General features: G+C 40.2%; 1 protein-coding gene across 5 annotated transcripts in view; it reads left to right on the top strand.

Moving 5' to 3' along the window:
- The window catches only part of RAB27A (RAB27A, member RAS oncogene family), an 81,091-nt gene extending 59,570 nt beyond the window's left edge, over positions 1–21,521 (top strand). For all 5 annotated transcript variants that reach the window (XM_061157197.1, XM_061157193.1, XM_061157195.1 and 2 more), the window contains 4 exons: positions 795–880; positions 3,644–3,747; positions 9,333–9,456; positions 19,207–21,521. In XM_061157197.1, coding sequence (XP_061013180.1) covers positions 795–880; positions 3,644–3,747; positions 9,333–9,456; positions 19,207–19,405 — 513 coding nt within the window. In that variant the 3' untranslated portion in view covers positions 19,406–21,521. The remainder of the gene's footprint in view (positions 1–794; positions 881–3,643; positions 3,748–9,332; positions 9,457–19,206) is intronic.
- The last annotated feature ends 3,503 nt before the right edge of the window (positions 21,522–25,024 follow it).

Raw genomic sequence — 25,024 nt, 5'->3', positions numbered from 1 at the left:
TTATTGTCCTACTGCCTTTTAACCTCCATTTTTATTTATTTGTTTTTTTAATGATGAATCAGCTCTTAGTCTTATTGAGATCCCTTATAGGTATTGAATCACTTTTCTCTTGCTGCTTTAAAAAATCTCTCTGTCTTGATATTTGACAGTTTGGTGATATGTCTAGTCAGTATAAGAAAGTTTATCCTTCTTGAAGTTCATTGAGTTTCTTGAATATGCACATGAATATTTTTCATCAGATTTTGGAAGTTTTTGGCTATTATTTCCAGAAGTATTTTTTCTGCCTCTTTCTGTCTCTCCCTTCCCTCCCGCAAATAAAATATTACTTGTACATTCTTTAATGTATTTATAAAGGTATATAATGTGCTTACACATTGTAATGAAGAGCCAACTCAATGGAAAAGACCCTGATTCTGTGAAAGATTGAGGGCAGGGGAGAAAGGGGCAACAGAGAATGAGATGTTTGGATGGCATTATCGATTCAATGGACATGAGTTTAAGCAAACTCCAGGAGATAGTGAAGGACAGGGAACTCTGGCATATTGCAGTCCATGGGGTCACAAAGAGTCAGACACAACTGAGCGACTGAACAACAAAAATGTGCTTATATCATTTAATACAAATTATTATGTTATCCAGAGACAATTATTTGAAATAAAATACAAATAAGATTGTATTCCAGATGGAATTTTCTTTAGAAGTTTAGATACTTAGGGGAGTTGTACTGAATAGGTAAGTGAGAAGAGTTCACCAGTCTCAGAAGTTCTCTTTTCTTTTTCGTTTTGCCATTTTAGGTGTACAGAGCCAATGGACCAGATGGAGCTGTTGGCAGAGGTCAGAGAATCCACCTGCAGTTATGGGACACAGCTGGACAAGAGAGGTATGAGATCTTTAGTCATGTGCTCTTTGCTGGAACAAAGGGGAAAAACAACTGCACTCTTCACACCGTGACCTGAGCAGGAAAAGGCCAACTGATTCATTGATGTGCACCTAGATAAGCCATGCTGCCAAATTAGCAGGAAACTTATCAGCCTGAAATGATAATAGTGGCTTTATTTTATACAAGGTCAAAGGGAAAATGAATCCTTTTAAAAATGGATGCTTTTACTTATGGACTTCTTTCTTTTTCTCCCCCTTTTTAAAAACCTGTATACTTGTCTCCGTTTAGTTCTGCTGCTTACTCAACCATGAAGAAAGCTAGAGTTGCATGCATTTTCCTTACCTGATTATTGGAACCTAGCATAAAAATCATGTTGGAATTAACTTATATGATCAGAGGTTGCTTGACAAAAATGTCACATGAAATCTTCATATAAAGTTACTTTTTTTGATTGAAATATAGTTGATTTACAGTGTTGTGTTAATTTCTGCTGTACAGTAAAGTGATTCAGGTATACAAATATATACATTCTTTTTTGTATTATTTTCTATTATGGTTTATCACAGGGCATTGAGTATAGTTCCCTGCACACTATACAGTAGGACCTTGTTGATTATCCATTCTCTGTATAATAGTTTGGATCTGCTAGGCCCAAACTCCCAACCCGTCCCTCCCCCACCTGCCCCTCCCTTGGCCCCACAGGTCTGTTTAAAGTTGCTTTCAGTTCGCTGCAGCTCTGTCATCTCTCACAATTTCCTTGAAGGATTTGATTTGTTTGTTTAACTTTTTGTTGTGGAAAACTCCAAGTATATACAGAAGTAGAGAGGCAAGCACAGTGAAATTAGGTACTGACTTCCCAGTTTCAACAAACATCAGGTTGTGGCCCATCTTACTTCGTGTATATCCTTCACCTCTTCTCACTCCCCCCCCAGCCCTGCCCCACAGTTATTTTGAAGCAAATTCCAAATATCGAACTGTTTCTTTTGTAACTATTTTGGTACATATCTCTGAAAGATGAATACTTTTTTTGGTAAAAACATGGATTAGAATTATTTGAAAACACTTAAAATAGCTAATTAAAGGACATATTCTTAACCAATATTTTCTTCTCTGGAGCCTATGCCTGTCAGTTGCAGACTTTGCATAATGGCAAAATGAGAGAAAACCTACTGCGAGAGGGAGAGAGGCAGGGAGATGGCAGGATAAATCCTTAGTGCATGCATGCATGTGTGTGCTCGGTTGTGTCCAGCTCTTTGTGACCCCATGGGCTGTGGCCCACCAGGTTCCTCTGTCCAAGGAATTTTCCAGGCAAGGATATTGGAGCAGGTTGCTGTTTCCTATGCCAGGGGATCTTTCCCACCCAGGGATCGAAGCTGCATCTTTTGCATCTTCTGCATTGGCAGGCAGATTCTTTACCACTGGGCCACTTGGGAAGCCCAAATCCTTGGTGGAGAGGGTACAAAGAAAGGGGAAATTGAGTCTGATTACCGTCAACCTAAAGCCACCGGCCAGTGGAGAGCCCTGTTCGGTGTGCCGAGTCCCATGCTGGTCGCGATAACCTGAGCTGGTACCGGCCGACCTCGGCTGCCCGAGGGCCGTTGCCAAAGCACCCGGAAGCAGGTGACTCAAAGTTGAGAGGGAGAATGAGTGGATCTGGTTGCAAGATCCAGGAGCCATCGGGTCCTGCCACTCTCTTGCAGGGAACTCAAAACTGGCTGTGGGGATGGCCACCAGGGTCGGGACAGCTGCCATCTGGGTCTTATTTCAACTTTGCCAGTTGTTACTTTATAGAACGGAGAAGGCAGTGGCACCCCACTCCGGTACTCTTGCCTGGAAAATCCCATGGATGGAGGAGCCTGGTAGGCTGCAGTCCATGGGGTTGCAAAGAGTCGGACACGACTGAGCGACTTCAGTTTCACTTTTCACTTTCATGCATTGGAGAAGGAAATGGCAACCCACTCCACTGTTCTTGCCTGGAGAATCCCAGGGTCGGGGGAGCCTGGTGGGCTGCTGTCTATGGGGTTGCACAGAATCGGACATGACTGACACAACTTAGCAGCAGCAAAACCAAAGAAATGGTTCTCAGGGATAAGGGATTTCTGTAGAGACTGAAATTAAAAGGTCATGCATGGAACACATTGTGATGTTAAATCAAGTCAGGCTTTCACAGGACAGGGAAGACACATATACAGCAAGCACCGTTGCTTTTGGCCTATTTAACTTTTAATTGTACGATAAATTCTTGTCTGAGACAAAGAGATCATGAGCTAGTTCTTGCCATCCCTGTCCAGAAGGCTGGTTTTTCAAATCACATGGCTTATTAATACATACATTTCTACTGGTTAGATAAATGACTTATTATACACATTTGGAATATCATCATCTAATTTGTTAAATTAAAAAAAGTTGTTTTTATTTTTGTTTGTTTTTATTTTAAAAGAAAATTCTAACAACTGTTGGCATTTTAGAATGTCTGTATGTTTTCAAATATTTTTTCTTGTTCTAAATACCTATTTACTATACTTTTAAGATACTCAATGTCATTGATGATGTACATAATTTTACACTGTTGAAACTATTATATAATAGCATAATTCAGTAAACCTTATGCAAATAAGATCTATGCATAGTGTGCATGTATAATGCGAAGTTAGTAGAAACAGCGGCATGTTGTTAAACATCTGACTTGTTATTGATGAACTGTTGTATGTTTCAAAGAGTAGGGCTGTGGTTTAGGTGACCAATCTGCTTTTATGTTCCCAGGTTTCGTAGCTTGACAACTGCCTTCTTCAGAGATGCTATGGGGTTTCTTCTGCTTTTTGATCTGACAAATGAGCAGAGTTTTCTCAACGTCAGAAACTGGATAAGTAAGTAGTATTGTCTCCCTGCCTGTTGCTTCCCACTCCCTGAAACAGAATCTCTCTTATATTCTACTTCTTTTGTAAGTTGTTTTGTGAGAGCTCCTAATGCTGTTTAAAATGCTATTTAAAGGAGCACAGCTCCTTAGGTCAGGAGCAAACATGACTGAAGTCCTCTGCTTTCCCTGGTCATGCTAACCTCCATTTGTTGAGTGCATTTTGCACTCTGGATTCATGGAGTGTTTTCTGTGTAAACTCTTCACCAGGCTTTTCCACAAAGAGGACTCTTACCCCCATTTTATAGATTAGGAGATAGAAGCCTAGAGAAGTGCTATCGAGTCTGATACCATCCCAGGGTTCAAAACATGTAGTACATTGAGGCTTTTGAAAAATTAATGGATCCTAACGCTGTCTCAAGTTCTCTTCTGTATTTAAAGGGCCAGAGCACTTGCCAGGAGGATCTTGTCATAGAAACCTCTAGAACTGCCTTGGCCAGAGTGGTCCCCAGCACAATATACATAAACCTGCATTTTGGCTCTTTGGAGACAGCCTGATAGCTTACATGATTGGTCAGTAGTCATTTAGAATCCTGCTACTTGACGAAATGTACATTTTCCTCTGTTGGTTGTATTGGTGGAATCATAAAGAACCTACTGGGGAGGCCTGTGATGTTAAATTCCTAACAGCCAAATCTTTAGAATGAAAACTTATTTACAAACCCCTACTGTATAACAATTTCTTATAGTTTCGGTGTTATGAAAGGGTAATGGGCTTTGATTTTTATAGTAGAAAGCCTTGTTTTTAAAAATGAGCCTTTAAGTAATTGATGAATGCCTTGTGGTTTTCAAAACATTTTCACATAGTTTGTATCCAGTCCCCATGTTCCCCCCATGAGGAGATCCAGGGAGGTGGTGTATCCTCATTTTAGGATAAAGATGCTTAGCTTTATGGAGTAATAGGCTTGCCCAAGGACATGGAGCTTTTGGCTTTTGATTCACTGGCCTTTTTGGGGATGGAGGGATTCAGTGGCTTTTTATGCTCTTTCTCAACTAAGTTAATCACTAAGAGTTGAAGAGCTATTTAATGCTTTAAATATAGGTTCCCCAGGTTAGTCATGCTTACTGGGCCTCACTTTGTTAAATGCCTGTCTGAGTCACACACCCTTTTGGCTGAATGGCAGTGACTATCTCTAATCTCTTATCCTCATTCCTTGCTCATCATCCTCTACTTTGTGTCATCGGAACCAATTCTGGGGCTTTCTTAAGCATTTTCTAAGGATTGTTGTTAAAGATGGGCTCATAGAATCTTAGCACAGGAAGAGCATCAACCCACCTATTTTTCACTGGGAGAAACCAAAACTCTGGACAAGGTAAATCTCGTCCATTTGGGCTTCATGGCTAGTTACGTGAAGAATAAAATCATGTGAAACTCTGTGTATTATTTTGTGTTTTCCTTATAGTGTAAAAGAATTCTTATTGCCCAGTTAGGCAAAGAAAACATACATATTGGAGATACCGCATCTTCAGTGTAAAGTATTCACTGTCAGAAAGATTCAATGTCAGAGGTAGTAATGACAAATCTTAATTAGGAATAAAAATTTGTTAATTATACATATTTTTAATTTTTCCTCTGCCATTTGTTTCTGCTTTTGGGGGTCAAATTAAATATATACATTATAAATTTAATGTATATTTTAATATTTAATGTATTTTGTATGTTTAATGTATTTAATATATATAAATTATATATCTGTATACACACACAAGCATATATATGTGTGTACACATAAACCAGTGGTGGATCGCAGAGCAGAGCCAGTATTGCATTGAGCAGGTAGCTGAGTCCTGGGTGCTAAAGGCCTGGGTGGAGTCCAGGTCTGCACCCTCCCTTTGCTTCTCCAGAAATGCACTGCGGTCCTTGCTCCCTTGAACCCAGCTCTCTCCTGTCCTCATGGGAAACGGGTAAGAGTCCCAAGCTGAGCCCTGCTGAGCTTAGGAGACTGAACAGAGAGCTGTGTCCTCTGGGCCTCAATTTGAAATCACGGAGGAATCGGATAGTGTTGTATCACTCACCTGTCTTTCTGGAGCTTGAGGATGGGCCAGCTGTGCCCACAGGCAGCGTGTTCTGTAGGGGAACTCCAGAGTAGCCTATATTTCTAAACTGCTCTTCTGTAGCCTCACAGAAGTGGGACAAGAGCCCAGCAAGTATATTTTTAACATCTTTTTGCCTTTATATTTTTATTCCTATTATTCCCTCTGTCTGAAAAGTGCTCTCCATACTCACTCCCATTGTCTGAAAAATTTAGAGTTCAATTTACTCTTTAAAATCTGAGAAAATATGGCCCCCATGAAATTTTCTGTGGTAACTTTGTTGAATTAAATTTTTTCTCTCCTCTTTTTAAAAAAAATTATTAAAATATAGTTGATTTACAATGTTGTATTAGCTTCAAGTGTACAGCAAAATGAATCAGTTATACATGTATCCGTTCTTTTTTCTTTTAAAGATTCCTTCTCCATATAGGCCATTACAGAATATTGAGTCGAGTTCCCTGTGCTACACAGCAGGCTCTTATTATCTATTTTATATATCCTGTGCTGTGCTTAGTCGCTCAGTCATGTCCGACTCTTTGCAACCCCATGGACTGCAGCCCACCAGGCTCCTCTGTCCATGGGGGTTCTCCAGGTAAGAATACTGGGGTGGATTGCCATGCCCTCTTCCAGGGGATCTTCCCAACCCATGGATTGAACCCAGGTCTCCCACATTGCAGGCATATTCTTTACCATCTGAGCCAGTGGGGTGTGTATGTCAATTTTATTCCTCTCAGTTGGAGTTAAGCCTATTATGTTTTGCACTACTTACACATGATCCTTATCACATACCATATCGAGTTGTAGTTATTTATGTATGTGCTTTCTTTTTTGGTGAGATATTTTAAAAGAATTCATAAATTTATTTTTTGTATAAGTAATTCACAACCTTTGTAAAAAAGTTAGGAAAAAAGAAAAATGATCAATTATCATACTTCCCAGACTCCTCAAAATAAATACTATTAAACATTGTTACTGGTAATACACAATATCTCTAAATGCTTTATTGTATTAACAAAATGCTTTTCATGTGTGAGCATGCATCTAGATTCCCCCCAGAGAAATTGTTAAAACAGATTCCAGAACTCAAACCCAGCCTTCCTGCTTCAGTATATTTGGGGTGGTACCTGAGAATTTGCATTTCTAGCAAGTTCCCAGGTGATGGTTAGGCTGCTGGTCCATGGACCTTACCTGAAGATTCATTGAATTAACTCATTTAACCTTTACCTTACCCCTGTGAAGTAAATACTGTCATTGTCTTCATTTAAAGATGGGGAAACTGAGGCACAGAGTGGCCGTGTAACTTCCTCAAGGCCACACAGCTAGTAAATGGCATAGCCAGGATTCAGCCTCAAACACCTCCCGAGTTCATTTTCATAACCTTGACACTGAACAGACAAGGTGTTAACAGAGCAATGAGCCTCTCTGGAGACCAGAAAGGTTTCACAATGGAAGTAACTGAGAGGCAAGCTGTAAAGGAAGCAGGGAATGTCCCTGAAGGAAGGTTGTGTTTGGTTATTCAGGGTTTAGGGGCAGCACACATAACAGCCTGGAGGATAGAAAGGAGGTGGCTCTTGGAAATGGTACAGTTTGGTCTTGCCTGTATAGGGGGCAAAGGTCAGTGCCCTGAAATTCTGTACCAAGTATCAGGCCTCCGTTATTGCTCAGTAAATTCTAACTGACTTGACTTTCTCATGATAAGATATAATGAACATGACTTGATAATGAGGAACTAATGGTTAACCATGATAAAAAATAAATTAGGCCATACGTTTTTGAGGATGTCTTATTGTGCAAGTTTGGGTTACTTTAATTTCACTGTGAGGCTTGATGAGTATGAAATAAGACTTATTTTCCTTATTTGGGGGATTAAACTTTTTAGCTTAGTTGAAGTTCTCTTGCTTTAATTGCTGTTAATATGCCTACTAACAGATTTTCATGTGAAAAGAAATAGAAGCTATAGAGTGAGATTTGAAGTGTCCTGCTTCTTGGGTCTGGTGACAGAATCATTGACTATATATTCTGGGTTTTCTGTCTTCATTTGATCCTGTATTTCATTTGTTTTAGATAAATTGATTCTGCCCCCCAGTTCAGTTCAGTTCAGTCGGTCAGTTGTGTCTCACTCTTTGCGACCCCGTGAATCGCAGCACGCCAGGCCTCCCTGTCCATCACCAACTCCCGGAGTCTACTCAAACTCATGTCCATCGAGTCAGTGATGCCATCCAGCCATCTCATCCTCTGTCGTCCCCTCTCCTCCTACCCCCAATCCCTCCCAGCCTCAGGGTCTTTTCCAATGAGGCAACTCTTCACATGGGGTGGCCAAAGTATTGGAGTTTCACCGTCAGCATCAGTCCTTCCAATGAACATCCAGGACTGATCTCCTTTAGGATGGACTGGTTGGATCTCCTGGCAGTCCAAGGGATTCTCAAGAGTCTTCTCCAACACCACAGTTCAAAAGCATCAATTCTTCGGCACTCAGCTTTCTTCACAGTCCAACTCTCACATCCATACATGACCACTGGGAAAACCATAGTCTTGACTAAATGGACCTTTGTTGGCAAAGTAATGTCTCTGCTTTTTAATATGCTATCTAGGTTGGTCATAACTTTTCTTCCAAGGAGTAAGCGTCTTTTAATTTCATGGCTGCAGTCACCATCTGCAGTGATTTTGGAGCCCCCCCAAATAAAGCCTGACACTGTTTCCACTGTTTCCCCATCTATTTGCCATGAAGTGATGGGACCTGATGCCATGATCTTAGTTTTCTGAATGTTGAGGTTTAAGCCAACATTTTCACTCTCCTCTTTCACTTTCATCAAGAGGCTCTTTAGTTCTTCTTTACTTTCTGCCATAAGGGTGGTGTCATCTGCATATCTGAGGTTATTGATATTTCTCCCGGCAATCTTGATTCCATCTTGTGCTTCCTCCAGCCCAGTGTTTCTCATGATGTACTCTGCATGTAAGTTAAATGCACAGGGTGATTCTGCCTTAGGATAATAGAAAAATGTGAAAAATATTTCAGATAGAAATAGGTTTACAGAAAGACAATTCATTTTTAAAATGTGACTACTGTGGAGAGAAAATATATGAAAAACAGAGCTTTAAGGTTAGTCATGAGCACTAGGAAATCCTCCAAGTGTTTTTATTTTTTTTTCCCCAAAGGATCTTCATAAAGAAGACAGCTACGTGGGGTGTGTGTGTGTGTGTGTGTGTGTGTGTGTGTGTGTGTGTACGTAAGTTTTGGAGGGATAACAAATTCTCCCATTCCTCTCCAATATAAATAAGCTGGAGTATGTGCATAAGGACAGCGTTAGTTTTACATCTCTGCCCCATCCATTTAGCTTTATAGCTTAGGGTATTGGTGCTTTGAAAGCATTATAGAGAATTATGCAGTTCCTTATATCTGTATATCCATTTACAGTTTTAAAGCAGTTTTGCATATATTCTCCACTGATCATAGACTTATATTACTTATTTATAACAAATTTTCTTATCTTCTTTTACTGATAGGCCAGCTACAAATGCATGCATATTGTGAAAACCCAGATATAGTGTTATGTGGAAATAAGAGTGATCTGGAAGACCAAAGAGTAGTAAAAGAGGAAGAAGCCAGAGGACTTGCAGAGAAATATGGGTGAGTATTTTTGGGGAGGAGTATACAGCATAAACTTCTGATGCAAGCATTTGCACGTGAATCGGTAACAAAAAGGGCAAGAGCAAAAAACTGAGAGGGATGTAGGCCTTGGGGGACGGTGTCAAACACCTCCTTTGCATATTAGTATTACATGATTTGGGAACCATAGAAAAAGCCATTGGTGAGGGCCTTCATTCAGTGCTTCAGTACCATTTTCTCAGTCTCTTGGTGTTTGAAGAAAGACAGCTTCAAGGACAAACACCCTAACTGTGTAAGGCCTCCTTTCCAAGATGCAGGTACGAGATGCCCAGGATAAGGAAAGTCTGTATATTTATTCAGTGAGGAAAATCCAAAGCCCAGTCCATATTCTGCTTTGGCAAGTTCCAGGATACAAGAAGGCCTTCTTGGCCTTGAAATACCTATGCTGGTGGAGGAGTGTGAAGATCTCCTTTGGTTTAAGCTGTGTTTTTGTTGTGGTGTGTGCTTAGTCACTTCAGTCGTGTCTGACTTGAAGGCCCCATGGATTGTAGCCCTCCAGGCTTCTCTGTCTGTGGGATTCTCTGGGGCAAGGATACTGGATTCAGTGGCCATGCCCTCCTCCAGGGAGTCTTCCTGACCCAGGGATTGAACCCGTGTCTCCTGTACTGCAGGAATTCTTTACCACTGAGCCACCGGGGAAGCCCCATTTTTGTGGTGGAGAGTCAGCTAAATACTGTCTTCCTCCTTGAGCTCAGGGGATAGGATCATAGTAGCAGCTGCATTAATGGACATGAAAGAAGGGGTCAGCCACTGCTCAATAAAGTACTACAAAGCAATTTGTGCTGTACTTTCTTCCTCCAATATAATGAGAATGCAAATGTGCATGTAATAATTACTCTTATTATTAGTGGGAGATAGCAAGTAGGGTAGAGAAGGAAGGGGAGAGAGGGAGAAAGAGAAAGGAAGAGAGAAGGGTGGTGTGGGTGGTGTACTGTGTATGGAGGGTGTTACTGCCTAGTGGCCTTGTTGTTAAACAAATCCAAGGAAGCTATAGGAGGGACTTTGCCTTTTTATCGTGTGAACCCTGCCTTTCTCTATTTTGGGCTGATGGAGTTCAGAAAGCACTCAAGGATGGTGTTCACACTGGAGAGGGAGTGGAAGGATAGGTTGACTGGGCAGGAAGGAACCAAGAGTCTGGAGAGATTTGGATACTAGGGAAGAAGAGTAGACTTGATCTGTAGGGGCTCAGAAAGTTGCTGAAGGCCTTTGAACAGGGAGTGCTGTTATGAGTACTTCCCCAGGTCAGTCTGGGGTGACGGGAGGATGGAGTGGAGAGCTTCTGGGCAGTCCCCGTGGAGGGTTGCTGTGTGTCTGATGCTGAAGCCCTCAGGACGGGCACTCAGAAGGGAAGGTGGATTTGAATTGGTGGAGAGCCAGAACCAGCTGGGACCATGACCATGGACTGAAGCTGTGTCAGTCCCTGTTGCTTCTGACCGATGGGTGTCCTGGTGTCTGTGGGTGTCTGGTGGGTGTCCACCAGAAGCCAATGCTCTTTGCACAGAGCTAAACACAAACACACCTGGCCCAGGAGCTGGAGAAGCTAAAGGAGAATCTAGGGGAAGGTGGAAAAGGAGACAGGTCTGGTTGCTGGTTTGTGCCACTGAGATGAGCCAGCAGATAAGCGACAAAATGTGACAGCTGCAGAATGGCTGCTGCTTCACTTCTGCCCTGCATGCCCCCCCTGCATCTCTCTGTGGTCCGCCTTCACTGCAGAGGGAGTTCTGGGAAGTGTTGTTCAATCTAGACAAGCTGACGGATCATAAAGCTACCACAGATGGAGAGTGGGGTTGGGCACTGGTGTCTTTTAAAAGCTCTCCATGTGATTTTTTTTTTTTTTAAAGCAATGGCCCCACTGACTTTTATTTATTTATTTGTTTTTAATTAATTTAATTTTTGGCTGCACTGTGTCCTCTCTAGTTGCAGCATGTGGGCTTTCTGTAGTTGCAGCAAGTAGGAGCTACTCTCTAGTTGCGGTGCACAGGCTTCTCATTACGGTGTCCTCTCTTGTTGGGGAGCACGGGCTGTAGGTTCACGGGCTTCAGTAGTTGTGGCACACGGGCCCAGTAGTTGGGGCACTTGGGCTTAGTTGCCCCGTGGCATATGCTATCTTCTTAGACCAGGGATTGAACCCACATCCCTGGATTAGCATTGGTAGGTGAATTCTTAACCATTGAACCACCAGGGAAGTCCCTCCATTTGATTTTTGGAGCAGAGCTTGAGAACCTCTGAATGAAATGATTCTGAAGTGGGGGCTGACCAAGCCCTGCAGGCATTTCTGATCACCTGATATGCCCACTTCTATCTTGATAGTCACTTTTGTAAAGTAATGGAAGGAAACAGGGATCAGATACCATGGTGGATTCTGAAGTGTTGAAGCTGGGGGCTGTGTTGCAATGGGGTGAGGAGGAAGTAAGTGATGAAGCAATGGAAGCTGTGGACTTAGCTAGACCATGCTTTTGAGAAGTGTGTTTGCAAAGACAAAAAAAAAAAAATAGGGCAACTAGGAAAGTTAGCTAGACCCAACAATTATATTGTCAAGTATTGTGGGGGGTCTGGATTGACTCATTCCCTCTCTGGGCTTTACCTGCCCTTTGCTTGTTTCCTCTGTGCCCATTCTCAGGATTCCACATCCTGCCCAGTATTGGAGAGCCTGCCATTACCTTCTGACTACATGGAGACTCTGGGTACAAAAGGGGCCGCCTTTCCTCGGTGCTCAGCTCAGAAGATCTGGGCAGTATTTCATAAGAGAGGCTCAGTGTGAAGTTTCTGAACTGGGTTAAAATGAGCAGAGGAGAGATTAGCAGATAAGATGGTGGAGGTTATTGAAGATGGGAAGGGATGGAAGCAGACTTCCCTTAGGATTTAAGAAGCATAAAATAGAGTTCTGTAGGCTGTTGGGAGTTTCAGAGGAAGGTGTAAAGGAGTAATTTGGTTCACATGGATTGGACAGATTTGACATTTAAGTTTAATGATTATTTTCACAGAAATCTTTTTTTTCATTTTTAATAGTTGTAATATTTTCATTGGTTGTACACGCACTAAAAGACTATGTTGGTTAATCCATCTATGTGCTAACAATCAGAAAGCAGTCGTTTATGGGATATCTTCACATCATTTGTATGTTATCTGATAAATTTGTGGGTTTTGTTACTGTTGCATTACCATCTATCCTCAGTTCATAAGAATGGGTCATTGGTTCACAAATGGCTCTCTGAAATATATATGTATTTAAGAATGAAAGACTATGTCTCATAAAAACTTTGCAAACATAATAAAAACATGCTGCAGTGCAATAAGGAATATAAATATGTGTCTGCTGGGACAAGTAAATTTGAAAATAAGGACTTCATGCAGCAGCCCAAAATAGAAAGGGTGAATTGGATGCTTGATGATGAATATTTAAAAATTTATTTTTAGTAGACTAAGAATCCCTTCACCCCTAATCCCCTCCCCCCACCTTTTTTGCTATAACATTTGTTTAAATTGTAACATGAAGCTCTTAGGTCACTTCCTAATACAACAAAGCAATGTGGCCCATAAACCAGCTTTTTTAGAACAACTACAAAATAATGCTTTCCAATATTGAATAATATTGACAATGAAATCAGAGAAGAGAGCAAAACAGAGGGTTATTCGAATTTGTACTTCTGCCAGTCAAAACCATGATATTCACATTGTTGCTGAAACACTTTTAAAAATATCTGCAAAGTCAGTGACAAATATGTTAGAAGAAAAAGCAGAAAGCATATTGGCAACAATCCTCTTTTAGATGGTACTGTTAGATCTCAGACTTAAGTGTGCCCCAGCATCACCTGAACTCTGGGTCCCACTGAATTGCTCATTTAGTGGGACTGGGATGAAGCCCCACAGTTTACATTTCTAGCTGATTCCTAGATGTTGCTGCTACTAGTGACTGAGGATAGCACTTTGAGAAGCACCCGTGTAGATGTCAGGTTACCATGAGCTGTGCATGCCAGCAGATATTTTCCTTGCCCACAAATCTGGACAAAATGATGGTGCAACAGAATATGAAGCAGGTGTCTACTTGTGCCACGTTTGGGGAGGGACATGTGCTCACTGACTGATCACTGGAAAATCCATGCTAAGTCCAGGAAGATTTTTTCTCTTACACAGTTAATGATCAGCTGTGCTATGGATGGGGCAGGGACACGATTGTTACCAAGTGAGCACGAACCATAAGCTTGTAGGCAAAGACTTCATTATAAGTGAAAATGATTGCATCTAAGTGTCCTTCTACCCTCTTCTTTACTCACAGAAGATAGTTGTTAGTCAGTATAAGCCTTTTGTTTTTGATTCAGGGTTAAGGGAAATAGAGGACATAATGAATATGATGAAAGTATGATAATTGAATGTATGTCTATCACATGTGCTGTGCAAAGAAATAAGCAGTAAATTTTCACAGATGAGATAAAACGGTCATTTAACATTGTATTAGTTTTAGGCATATGACTTAATGATTTGGTTTATGTATACATTGTGAAATCACCACAATAAGTTTAGTTAACATCCATCACTGGTGCAATTACAGTTTTTTTTCTTTTTTTCTTTTTTGCTGAACCTCAAGGCATTTGGGCTCTTAGTTTCCAGAGGAGGGGTAGAAACTGGACACCCTGCTGTGGAAGCATGGAGTCTTAACCACAGTACTGCCAGGAGAGTCCCCTGTAGTTACACATTTTGTTTTTCTTATGATGATGAGGACTTTTAGGATCTATTCTTAGGGACAGCAAATAGAAGAAAACTCTGCCCCCCTACCTCCCAACTAGAGACTACTGGCTAATGGGAAAGGTGCTCAGGAGTTTCTGGAATGGAGGATGTGTTAAAAACTTTTATTTACAACATGAATAATATGAGCACAGACGATTTCTGGTATTCCCAGTGGTTTAGCTCAGCACGCGGCACTCAGTATTTCATCTAGTCTGAACTAGATGAAATGTATGACTAGCTTGATCTCTGGTACTTTGATTCTTTGAAAACTTGATGATATTTTCTCTTTATTCAAGAAATAAATAATGACTTATCACTGGGCACATTTTAAAACCACACACATAAGCTGCAGCTAAACAGACAAGACTGATTTCCAGAGCCCCACAGAACTCAGAAGATGATCTGGATTTCATTTGGCACTCTCTCCCAGGGTGAAACAGCTTATGCCTCACCCTCTCCTCTAAATGCTTGTTCATTTAGCAGCCAACAGGCTATAAAAAATAGTGAGACTCGCTTTTTACTTTAGTGAAAAATACCTCCATAATTTGTGGATACACATGTGAGCCAAATATCTAAAACCATTGCACAGAATCACCAAATACACTTGCTTTTCATTCCTGGGAACCTCTAACTGGGATCTGGGATATTCTAGTTTTGTAGAAATAAGTAAGAGAAGAGAAAACAGCTGAAAATTGGATCCTAAATTATGACATGAGCTGGATACAGGTATCTCGGTGAAGAACTGCAAATGATTATGTCCCCCTCATTTTCTTAAACTAAAAAATTTGTGATTTATCTATTTATTAAAAGTACATCAAAATTGGTGTTCTGCAAGTGTTCCAAAATCCATTTAGTGCACATTTATGGATTGATATCAGTTAGCTGCACAGAATTTTTTATGAAGGTTTGATGAACTGCTTCCTAGTTGTTCTGCACTAGCACCATCATGTGGCAAGAAGGAACAATGCACCTATCTCTATGGCTTGAAAGTGGGGCAGTTGATCCACTTGAATTTAAGCTGCTGCTGCTGCTGCTGCTGCTAAGTCGCTTCAGTCGTGTCCGACTCTGTGTAACCTCATAGACGGCAGCCCACCAGGCTCCCCTGTCCCTGGGATTCTCCAGGCAAGAACACTGGAGTGGGTTGCCATTTCCTTCTCCAATGCATGAAAGTGAAAAGTGAAAGTGACGTTGCTCAGTCGTGTCCGATTCTTCGCGACCACATGGACTGCAGCCTACCAGGCTCCTCCGTCCATGGGATTTTCCAGGCAAGAGTACTGGAGTGGGTTGCCACTGCCTTCTCCGGAATTTAAGCTAAGATTACTAAATTTTTGCCTGGAAAGTTTTAGGAAAAGCAGAACATTATTTTTAGAGAACAAGAGAATCCCATTGGATGAATATTGATTGAGCACTTGCCGGATGCTAAGCTTGTGTTAAGCCCCTTACCTGTATTATCTTATTGCTTCTTTATTAAGACTCAATGAAGCACTGTTATACCTCTTTACAATTACAGAGAACTGTTTGGATAAAGTAGCCCAAGTACCTTCTAAAAGTGAACATCAAGAAGATATGGGCATAAAAATATGACTGACTTTATACTAGAATTTCTATGCCCTTAGGACAAGCTGAGCAGTCCAATTTTCAAATGTGAGCACAGGGCATCATTTGTTTGTTTGTTTGTTTGGTCACACCACATAGCTTGGAGGATTTTAGTTCCTTGATCAGGGATTGAACTCACGCCCTCAGCAGTGAAAGCACAGAGTCCCAACCACTGGACTGCCAGGGAATTCCCAGAGACATCATTTTATGATGGAAAGAAAGTCTTAATTCAGGGTCTTTGTTGTCCATCTCATTTAGTTTACTTTTTGTCTGGCAGCTCAAAGAGCTGAGGGTGGCAAGGAGTGATCTCTAGTATTCATTTATTCCTGTAGGAATAAAAACCGCATTACCTCAGTTGCTTAGAAAACTCTGAATAATTAGTCTGAAGATTTTAAGGTTGTTAACCTGACTCCTGGTCACATCACCTGGAGGTTCACAAATGGTCAGAAAATACACTTTTAATTTTTAGTTTGTTAGTAGAATTTGGTATTAAAACTGTATATCTTCTTAATATTGCACCTCTTTTAATATGAGTGACTTCAAAATATATACTTTCACTCATATACCCTGAAATTCTACCAAGTAAGTATTTACTTAAGTTAGTAAGCATTAGAGAATAGCTCATAGATCTGCTAGAAGCGTCTGTCATTTGTTGTTGTTCAGTTGCTCAGTTGTGTCCAACTCTTTGCGACCCCATGGACTGCAGCTTATTCAAACTCATGTCCATTGAGTCGGTGATGCCATCCAACCATCTCGTCCTCTGTTGTTCCCTTCTCCTCCTGCCCTCAATCTTTCCCAGCATCAGGGTCTTTTCCAATGAGTCGGCTTTTTGCATCAGGTGGCCAAAGTATTGGAGCTTCAACTTCAGCATCAGTCCTTCCAGTGACTATTCAGGACTGATTTCCTTTAGGATTGATTGACTGGTTTGATCTCCTTGCAGTCCAAGGGCCTCTCAAGAGTCTTCTCCCACACCACAGTTCAAAATCATCAGTTCTTCAGCACTCAACCTTCTTTATGGTATTAATCAGTAAAGTAAGATCTGTTTTCTCTCAGCATTTAGTGATGATCACTTGTGGTAGTAAGGAATGGTAGTAAGTATGGTTTGACAAGAATTGGAGGGAAACAAATGCTTTGGAGTATGAAACACATTGGCTAGGACAGATCTGAGTGAGCCATCTCTAATGTAGGGAAGCAGAATTCATACTACCAGAATTTAGGGCAAGACTATAGATCAGCTTCATAGTGGATTGAATCAATTTTTGTGGGCTAGTCTGAAAAGTTAATGTTTAAAATCTTGCTAAGGTCTCTTGGAGCTGTGATTCTCCACAATTCAGTGATTCTATATGTTCTGAGTTTTAAACAACAAAGTTAAAAACAAACTTTTGTAACCCATTACTGTGTTTGAAATAGGAAATGTTTATCAATGACACATTTGTCAGAAATGACACATTTCTTATGTGGAAGACTCCAATCTAAGTCCTTTAGATGTTAACTCAATTAATCCTTAATAGGAAGATAATGATATTTTCTGGTTTTATGGATAAAGCAACTGAGGCACAGATAGCCAGGCAAGAGGTTTAAAAATCACTAAGATGATGTAATTTGGCCAGTGAGACCTTCTCTGATGAAGATATTTTACTTTATTTTTAAAAAGATTTATTTATTTATGGCTGCGCTGGGTATTTGGTGCCGTACACAGACTTTCTCCAGATGCGGTGAGTGGGGGCTGCCCTCCAGTTGTGGAGCACGCGCTTCTCGTTGCGGTGGCTTCTCCTGTTGAGCACACAGGCTCTAGGGCATCGGGGTTTAAGTAGTTGTGGCACATGGGCTTAGTTGCTCCTTGGCATGCGGGATCCTCTTGGATCAGGAATTGAACCCACGTCCCCTGCCTTGGCAGGCATATTCTTAGCCACTGGACCACCAGGAAAGCACCTGATTAAGGTATTTTAGAGTCAGCATATGAAGGGCTATGAACATGGGCATGGTAGAATCAGTGGAACAACTATGTCCATCCGACCTCACAGATAGATGGATAAATGCTCAAATGAAGTGATGGTTCCTCAAGCAGTTTTTATGAGCTACACTCCAACAGGAGAGAATACAGAGTCCAGCTGCAAGGCCTGTTAGTTCCTGTAGGAAGCAAGCAGATAACAAGCAGCATCTTGAGGAATCGTAATGGACAGATAACCTTCCATGCCTCCACATGTAGCCCTGCTGTGCTTCTTAGGAAGCAGAACAGTTCTGAAGATATCTGTCAAAGCACTGTTAAAGCTCTCCTGTGGAAGCTGCTCCTGGTCAGGAAGTAATGCAAGAACTACTGGAATTGTAATCAGAGTCATTGATGTAGTGTTAACGTGCTATGAGAACCCAAGAAAACAAAGACATTCTTCAGGAAGAGTAATAGAGATGGATGTTAAGATATTTATGAATGTAAGGAATATTTTACTGAATTCAATTGCAGGACTCTTGAAGGGGCCAAACAACTTTCTTTTGTAGTTTTTACACCTAATGTAAAAACTAATCTAATGTAGTTTTTACATCTAAGAGTATTTTTGGTCAGACTCCTTACTAAGTGGTGGGAATGAAGTCAACAGTTTGAAGAACATATAATTGTATCATTATTTTCATGACTTTATTAAGAAGGAGGAAGAATTTGGCAGGTAATTGATTAATGCACTTGCAAAGATCAAGTATGAAGGGTGACCACCGCAAGAAGACTGGTGATGTCTTAAGAACATGTGAAAAATAACCTTATAGATGATGCTTTGTGAGTTACTAAAGAATTATACCTAATCTCAGGTCCTGGGATAACAAAATAAACATGCTTAAGATTGATATGCTTGAGGAACCCTGAAGTGCTGTAGAATTCCGAATGTCTTGTCTTCAAGGATGTGGTCCAGGAATACTGCCTGGAGCTGACATGGGGCCAAGCCTTTGACAAATACAGCCAGGGACCTCTGATGTCTCATGTCGGCTTGTATTTTTTTTTTCCCCATTGACAGCAAGCGAGAGTTCTCTGTTTTGGAGAACTTCATACAACATTATGTGAATTTGGAACCAGTAGAGCCTATGGTTGAGTTGGTTACACTTGAACAGCTGTGGATTCAAATCCTGATTCCACCCCTTTCTAGCATTATGATATTGGGCACATTACTTCATCTTTCTGAGCTATAGTTTCATCATTTGTGAAATGGGGATTAAAACTCCCAGAAGTTTTACATCTCTGTTAGGAATGCAGTGTCAGTTATTATTTTACTTTTTAATGTGGTGAAATGCCTTTCTTGTCTTATATATTTATATTCTTCTGATTTTCTCAGTTGAATTTTCAAGGGCAAAGGTCACTGACCTTTCCCTCCACACGCTGTAACCCAAGTTGTTGCTGTCTTTCAGAGTCCCCTACTTTGAAACTAGTGCTGCCAATGGGACAAACATAAACCAAGCGATTGAGACGCTCCTGGACCTGATAATGAAGCGAATGGAACGGTGTGTGGACAAGTCCTGGATTCCTGAAGGCGTGGTGCGTTCCAACGGTCACACCTCTGCAGATCAGCTGAATGAAGAAAAGGAGAAGGGGTCATGTGGCTGTTGAAGGGGCTAGTGAGCTGAACAGCCATTCAAGGGGCCCATGTCTGTGACCTTCCCTATAGTGATACATGACTCAGAGAGAGACAAACAGGCCTTGCGTACAAACTGCTTCTCACCATCCCAATTAAACCTATCAGTAAAGCATCCTGTTTTAAAATTACTTTGCTGCAGCTTTGTAAATATTCTTTAAGATTCAGCCTGAGAGTTAGGCAAAATATCTCACATAGCCAAAAGTGCCTTATAAGACATTAGCCCCATGGCAGTAGATCATTCAAGGATTCAGGATTTTGTAGCCACAGAACAGCGCATTTATTATGTAGAATGACTGAAGATACCATCCCTGCTTTACCATAGATAGGCCCAGAGTCTCACCTTTGAGATCTTAGAAGGTCTTTTACACAGTCTTTAACGCAGATTTAAGACCCTTCTTGCACCACAGGGGACTTTCTAAAATGTCATCTAAACAATTTAAGTGTTAAATAAGAATATACACAAATGATGGTTCAATGTCTTGAGTGTAATTTATGTAAGCATTCTCTTTAAAATGAATATAGGACAAATGATTGGCCATATCTATAGGCCCTGGATAAACTGGATTGATCAATTTCATGCTCACTGTGGCTATTTTTGGTGGGAAGGGCCTTGAGAATAAGGACTGGGGTGGTCTAGTGTTCTGTAAGTGACTGAAGTGGGGACTTCTGGCTCCCCGCTCGATTCCCTTTGCTCTGAAAGGTTGATTGAAGGGTCAGGGAATTAGATTTTTATGCCTTTAGTTCACAGTGATCTGTGCATTTATACTTGGCCTATGTGCTGGCCCTATCTGAACATAGCTGGTGCTTATGTTGAAGTTATTTGTGATAAGCAAATATTTAGCTTCTTTTTCTTCATATTTATAATGTTGGTCTGGCATCCTCAGGCTGTAGTTTCAATTAGCTTATGAATGACTCATCATTTTTTTTTCACCATCAGGCTCTATCTTGTTGATCTTTGAAACTTGTTTTGTTTTTATATGGGTGGAATTGAAGGAATTAGTTTATAATTACATAACATGTCTGTTTATACTGTTTGGTGGAAGATGGATGTTTGTATTTAAGCAATTACATTCGTATTCTGTTTCAAAATAGAAAAACAAAATATTCTATAGCCTGTAGTTTTCACTGAGATCATGGGTATTTACTGTACTTGCTGGATCTTGCCAAGGTCACGTACCCTTCCACACTGCCAAAGTGTCTTTTTTACCAAATTAAAGGTGTGTTTCAAAATATGCTTCATGGCAGTTGTTTGTAAAAATCAAAGGGGAAAATTCTTATTTATTAAAGTAGTTTAAGTAGATTAAAATTTCCAAAGAACTTAATGGCTATTTAGGAAGAAATACCACTCATTATAATTTAAATAATAAAAATAAATGTATTTTGTGATGGCATAACTGTAATTAGAAAAATACAACTATGATGAAAAATAACTACTTGTATATGATAATTTTCAAACAGTTTTTTATGGACCATCTGTCCTGGTTTTTTTTTTTCTGCCACTGCCCTTCCACCACCTGCTTAAGAAACTTAGTTGTGCTTTCTAAGATCTTACATATTTCTATCCTGAAAATTTAGACTTTTTAAAATACCAAGAAGTCACTGAGTCCTATGCATTTGAATTGTGTATCCTAGTGATAAAAGATCCACATATTTCAAAGACAGGGTCCTCATCATAATCAGTGCCTTGTAAAATTGCTGTAAGACTTAAGTGGAGGAAATAATTTTATAGCTATGTACCAGGGGACGTTTTATATGATTTACTTGTATAGTGAAAAAGAAAACAATATCTGTATTGTGTCAGCCTATCAGGAATCAAATGAGCAATTTGTACAGATTCTATTGGCCTTAATACACAATGAAATACATGCATGATACAGTGCACACACAAGAGCCATTTTCAGTTATTGACATCAACAACCTGTATACTCTTTGGAAATCATTTGTTTAAATTTACTTTGAAGCAACAACATAAACTTTCTTGTGTGTCAATGTATTTTTCTGTTTACAGGCTTGTGTAAAAGTGAAGTGTATCTTCAGTGAACTTTGTGCCAGATAAGCTTATAATAAAAAAAGTGGTTTAATCTGTCACCCGTGTGTGATCATAACTTCATTTCCCTTTACAAGAAAGTTTCAGCCCAGAGGATGTAATGCTAAAGGAAAGCACATTCAGAGACACAAATTCCATTGGGTACTTGATGAGGGACCGGCCAAGATAACATGTTCTGGAGAAGGTAACTCACACATGTCATCATCAAACACTGATGGAGCACCTGCAGTGCGTGAAGTGTTGCACCTGCTGTTGTCAGGTGAACAAAGCAAGGATGGTAAAGGCTTGAACTCAGACTGGGGCTGAGAGATGGGATGCAAGAAGCACTGGGGAGGGTGTAGTACTTAATGGGATGAGGAGGGAATACAGGGAGATGGGCTCTCCGACCTTATTTCCTACCACCCTGTCCTCCTCACTCACTGCTCTGTGAGCATACTGGCCTCCCTGGAGCAGTAAAGTGTGATCCTGGAATATCTGCTGTTCCCTCTGCCTGGAATGCTTGTCTTCCATATATCTACATGGCTCCCTCTCCCACCCTGTAGGACAATTCAAATGTCATGTTGTCCAAAAGGACTTTGCTGATCACCTTCTATAAAATAGCAGTCACTCCCTCTCATGGCCCCTATCAGATTGTCCCCTGCTGCCTTGTTATTCTGCTCTGTTCTTGTACATGTCACTTATCACTCAATATATTTGAATGTTTGTCTCTATCCACTAAGATAAAAGCTCCATGAGGACAGGGATGTGGGAAGTTTTCTTCAAAACTGTGTTGCTGCTACCCGGAAAAGGCCTGGGACATGGTAGGTACTCAAATGGCTATTGGACTGAATAAAGGACTTAAGATGCAGCAGAGTCAAATGAAAGAGTTTTCAAAGTAAGAGTCCAAGACTTCAAAATGTTTAGAAAGGTTCTCATAAAATAAGTCCATATTGGTTTATTATGAGAAATTAGGAACCCTGAGAAATATACTCTGATCTTTTGAAGTTGGTGTCAAGATAGCTAATGATCCATTGAAGAAATGTTCGATATGGACTTTTGGGTTTTTTTATTTTTTGGCCGTTCCAAGTGGCATGCAGGATCTTAGTTCCCTGACCAGGGATCAAACCCTTGCCCCCCGCAGTAGAAGTGTGGAGCCCTAACCACTGGACAGAACAGGAAATTCCCAATTAGGAGTTTTTAAAAATTGAACTCTAGTTGATTTACAATCTGTTTTGGCAAAGTAATTCTTTGCTAACATTATATATACATTATATATGCATGTATGAATATATAACATATATGTGTATATTCCTTTTCAGATTCTCTTCCACTAAAGGTTATTGTGAGCTATTGAATATGGTTCCCTGTGCTATATACTGGGCCTTGTTGTTTGCTTCATATACAGTAGTGTGTGGGTTTGTTAACCCCATACTCCTAGTATAGTCCTCCTTCCTCCTTTCACCTTTGGTAAACCATAAGTTTGTTTCCTATGTCTGTGAGCCTGTTTCTGATTTATAAATAAATTCATTTGTACTGTTTCTTAGATTCCATATTTAAGACATATCATATAGTATTTATCTTTCTCTGCCTGACTTAATTTCTTTAGTATGATAGTGTTGCTGCAAATGGCATTATTTCATTCTTTTTATGGCCAAGTAATATTCCATTGTGTGTAATATTATTATGGCCATAAAATTAATATTTTATGGCCAAGTGATATTCCATTCCATTATCTATATATATAATCACATCTTCTTTATTCATATATCTGTCAATGGGGACAGGCTGTTTCCATGTCTTGACTGTTGTAAATAGTGCTGCTAGGAGCAGTGGAGTGCAAGTATCTTTTCAAATTAGTTTCTGTCTTTTCCATATATGCCCAGGAGTGGGATTGCTGGATCATATGATAACTCTATTTTTGGTTTTTAAAGGAAATCTCCATACTGTTTTCCATAGTGGCTGCACGGATTTACTTTCCCAAAAACCGTGTTGAAAGATTCTTTTTTCTCCACCCCCTCCCCAGCATTTATTATTTGTAGGCTTTTAGATGATAGCTATTCTGACTGGTGTGAGGTGATATGTCATTGTAGTTCTGATTTGCATTTCTCTAATGATTAGTGATGTTGACCATCTTTTCATATGCCTGTCTTCTTTAGAGAAATGTCTATTCTGATCTTCTGTCCATTTTTTTGATTGGTTTTTTTTTGATATTGAGTTGTAGGAGCTCTCTGTATATTTTGAAAATTAATCCCTTGTTAGTCACATTGTTTACTAGTATTTTCTCCCATTTTATAGGTTGTCTTTTTGTTTTATGATTTCCTTTGCCATGCAAAAGCTTATATGTTTGATTAGTCCCCATTTGTTTATTTTTGCACAATAAAGAATGTTTGCTTGGCTTCTTATAACCCGGAAAACTCTATATATTATTTCCAGGTCTTCTATTTTTGGCAAGACGAATGAGTTTAGAACTAGAAAACTCTTCTAATATAAAACACTTGATAATGCTGGATAAAATGTAATGAATGTATTTTTTAAATGAACTATTGATCTTTTAAGAAAGTAAGGATAATACCTAGAGACCATCCCTCTTTCTCCACGAAACAGACAACAACAACATCAGCAACAACAGTGGGATCTTGTAACAAACTGATACTGGATGTGGTTTGCTTTTGGTTTGGATTTTGCAGGATCAGGAATCAAGGTGCTCAGCTTTAATGGCTACATGCCATCATGAGAGAAAACTCTGGATTCCTTGGAGGTAGAACACTGGAATGGAGGGCCTCCTAACCCCAAACACACTCAAAGCCAGGGTCTGGTCTATGTCTTAATCTCCCTTGTGAATTTATAACCATAAGTGTGCTTTTACACAGGTTTAAGATTCAAGTTTACATTACTCCTCTCCTGTTCCCTCCCCCCCCCCGCCCCGGAAATGTTTAAGGCAAAAAATGAACATAATCTAACATAAAATAATTTGTGACTGGCAATACCTCTAGATTACTTTGGAGAAGCAAACAGAATCTCTTCAGAGGGAACATTTCCACCTGGAATTTACAGAATTTTTACAGAAAACACCTACTAGGGATGAGTTCACTATTTAAAATGAACACCCGTTCCTTCCCCACCAGCTTCAGCCCCAAACATGAGCAAGGGCCAGTGAACCAAAATCCAGCAATACGGCACTTAAGAACTTCAAATAATATGCTTACCAGATGGAGATCATAAAATAATTACAAACATAAAAGGAATTGAAATGTTTGAGAAAAGAAGACTTTATTAAAAATACATGACTGGTTTGAATTGAGAAAAAGACTTCCATGTATGGAAAATGTAGCCACTGGCATTCAAAATGTAATGGTTAGAGGTTAAATGGCAAGTCTGAAAAGAGAATGGGTAAACTAGAAGATAGACTGGAGGAAATTACACAGGATTCAGCAGAGAGAGATAAGGTACAAAAGAGGTTAAGAGAGTGAGAGAGAGGGAGTATCAGGGCTCCAGTTCAGTTCAGTTCGGTCGCTCACTCATGTCAGACTCTTTGAGACCCCATGAACCACAGCACACCAGGCCT

This window comes from Dama dama, chromosome 12 (genome assembly GCF_033118175.1).
Source record: "Dama dama isolate Ldn47 chromosome 12, ASM3311817v1, whole genome shotgun sequence".
Taxonomy (NCBI): Eukaryota; Metazoa; Chordata; class Mammalia; order Artiodactyla; family Cervidae; genus Dama; species Dama dama.
This window is presented reverse-complemented; position numbering and strand designations above follow the sequence as displayed.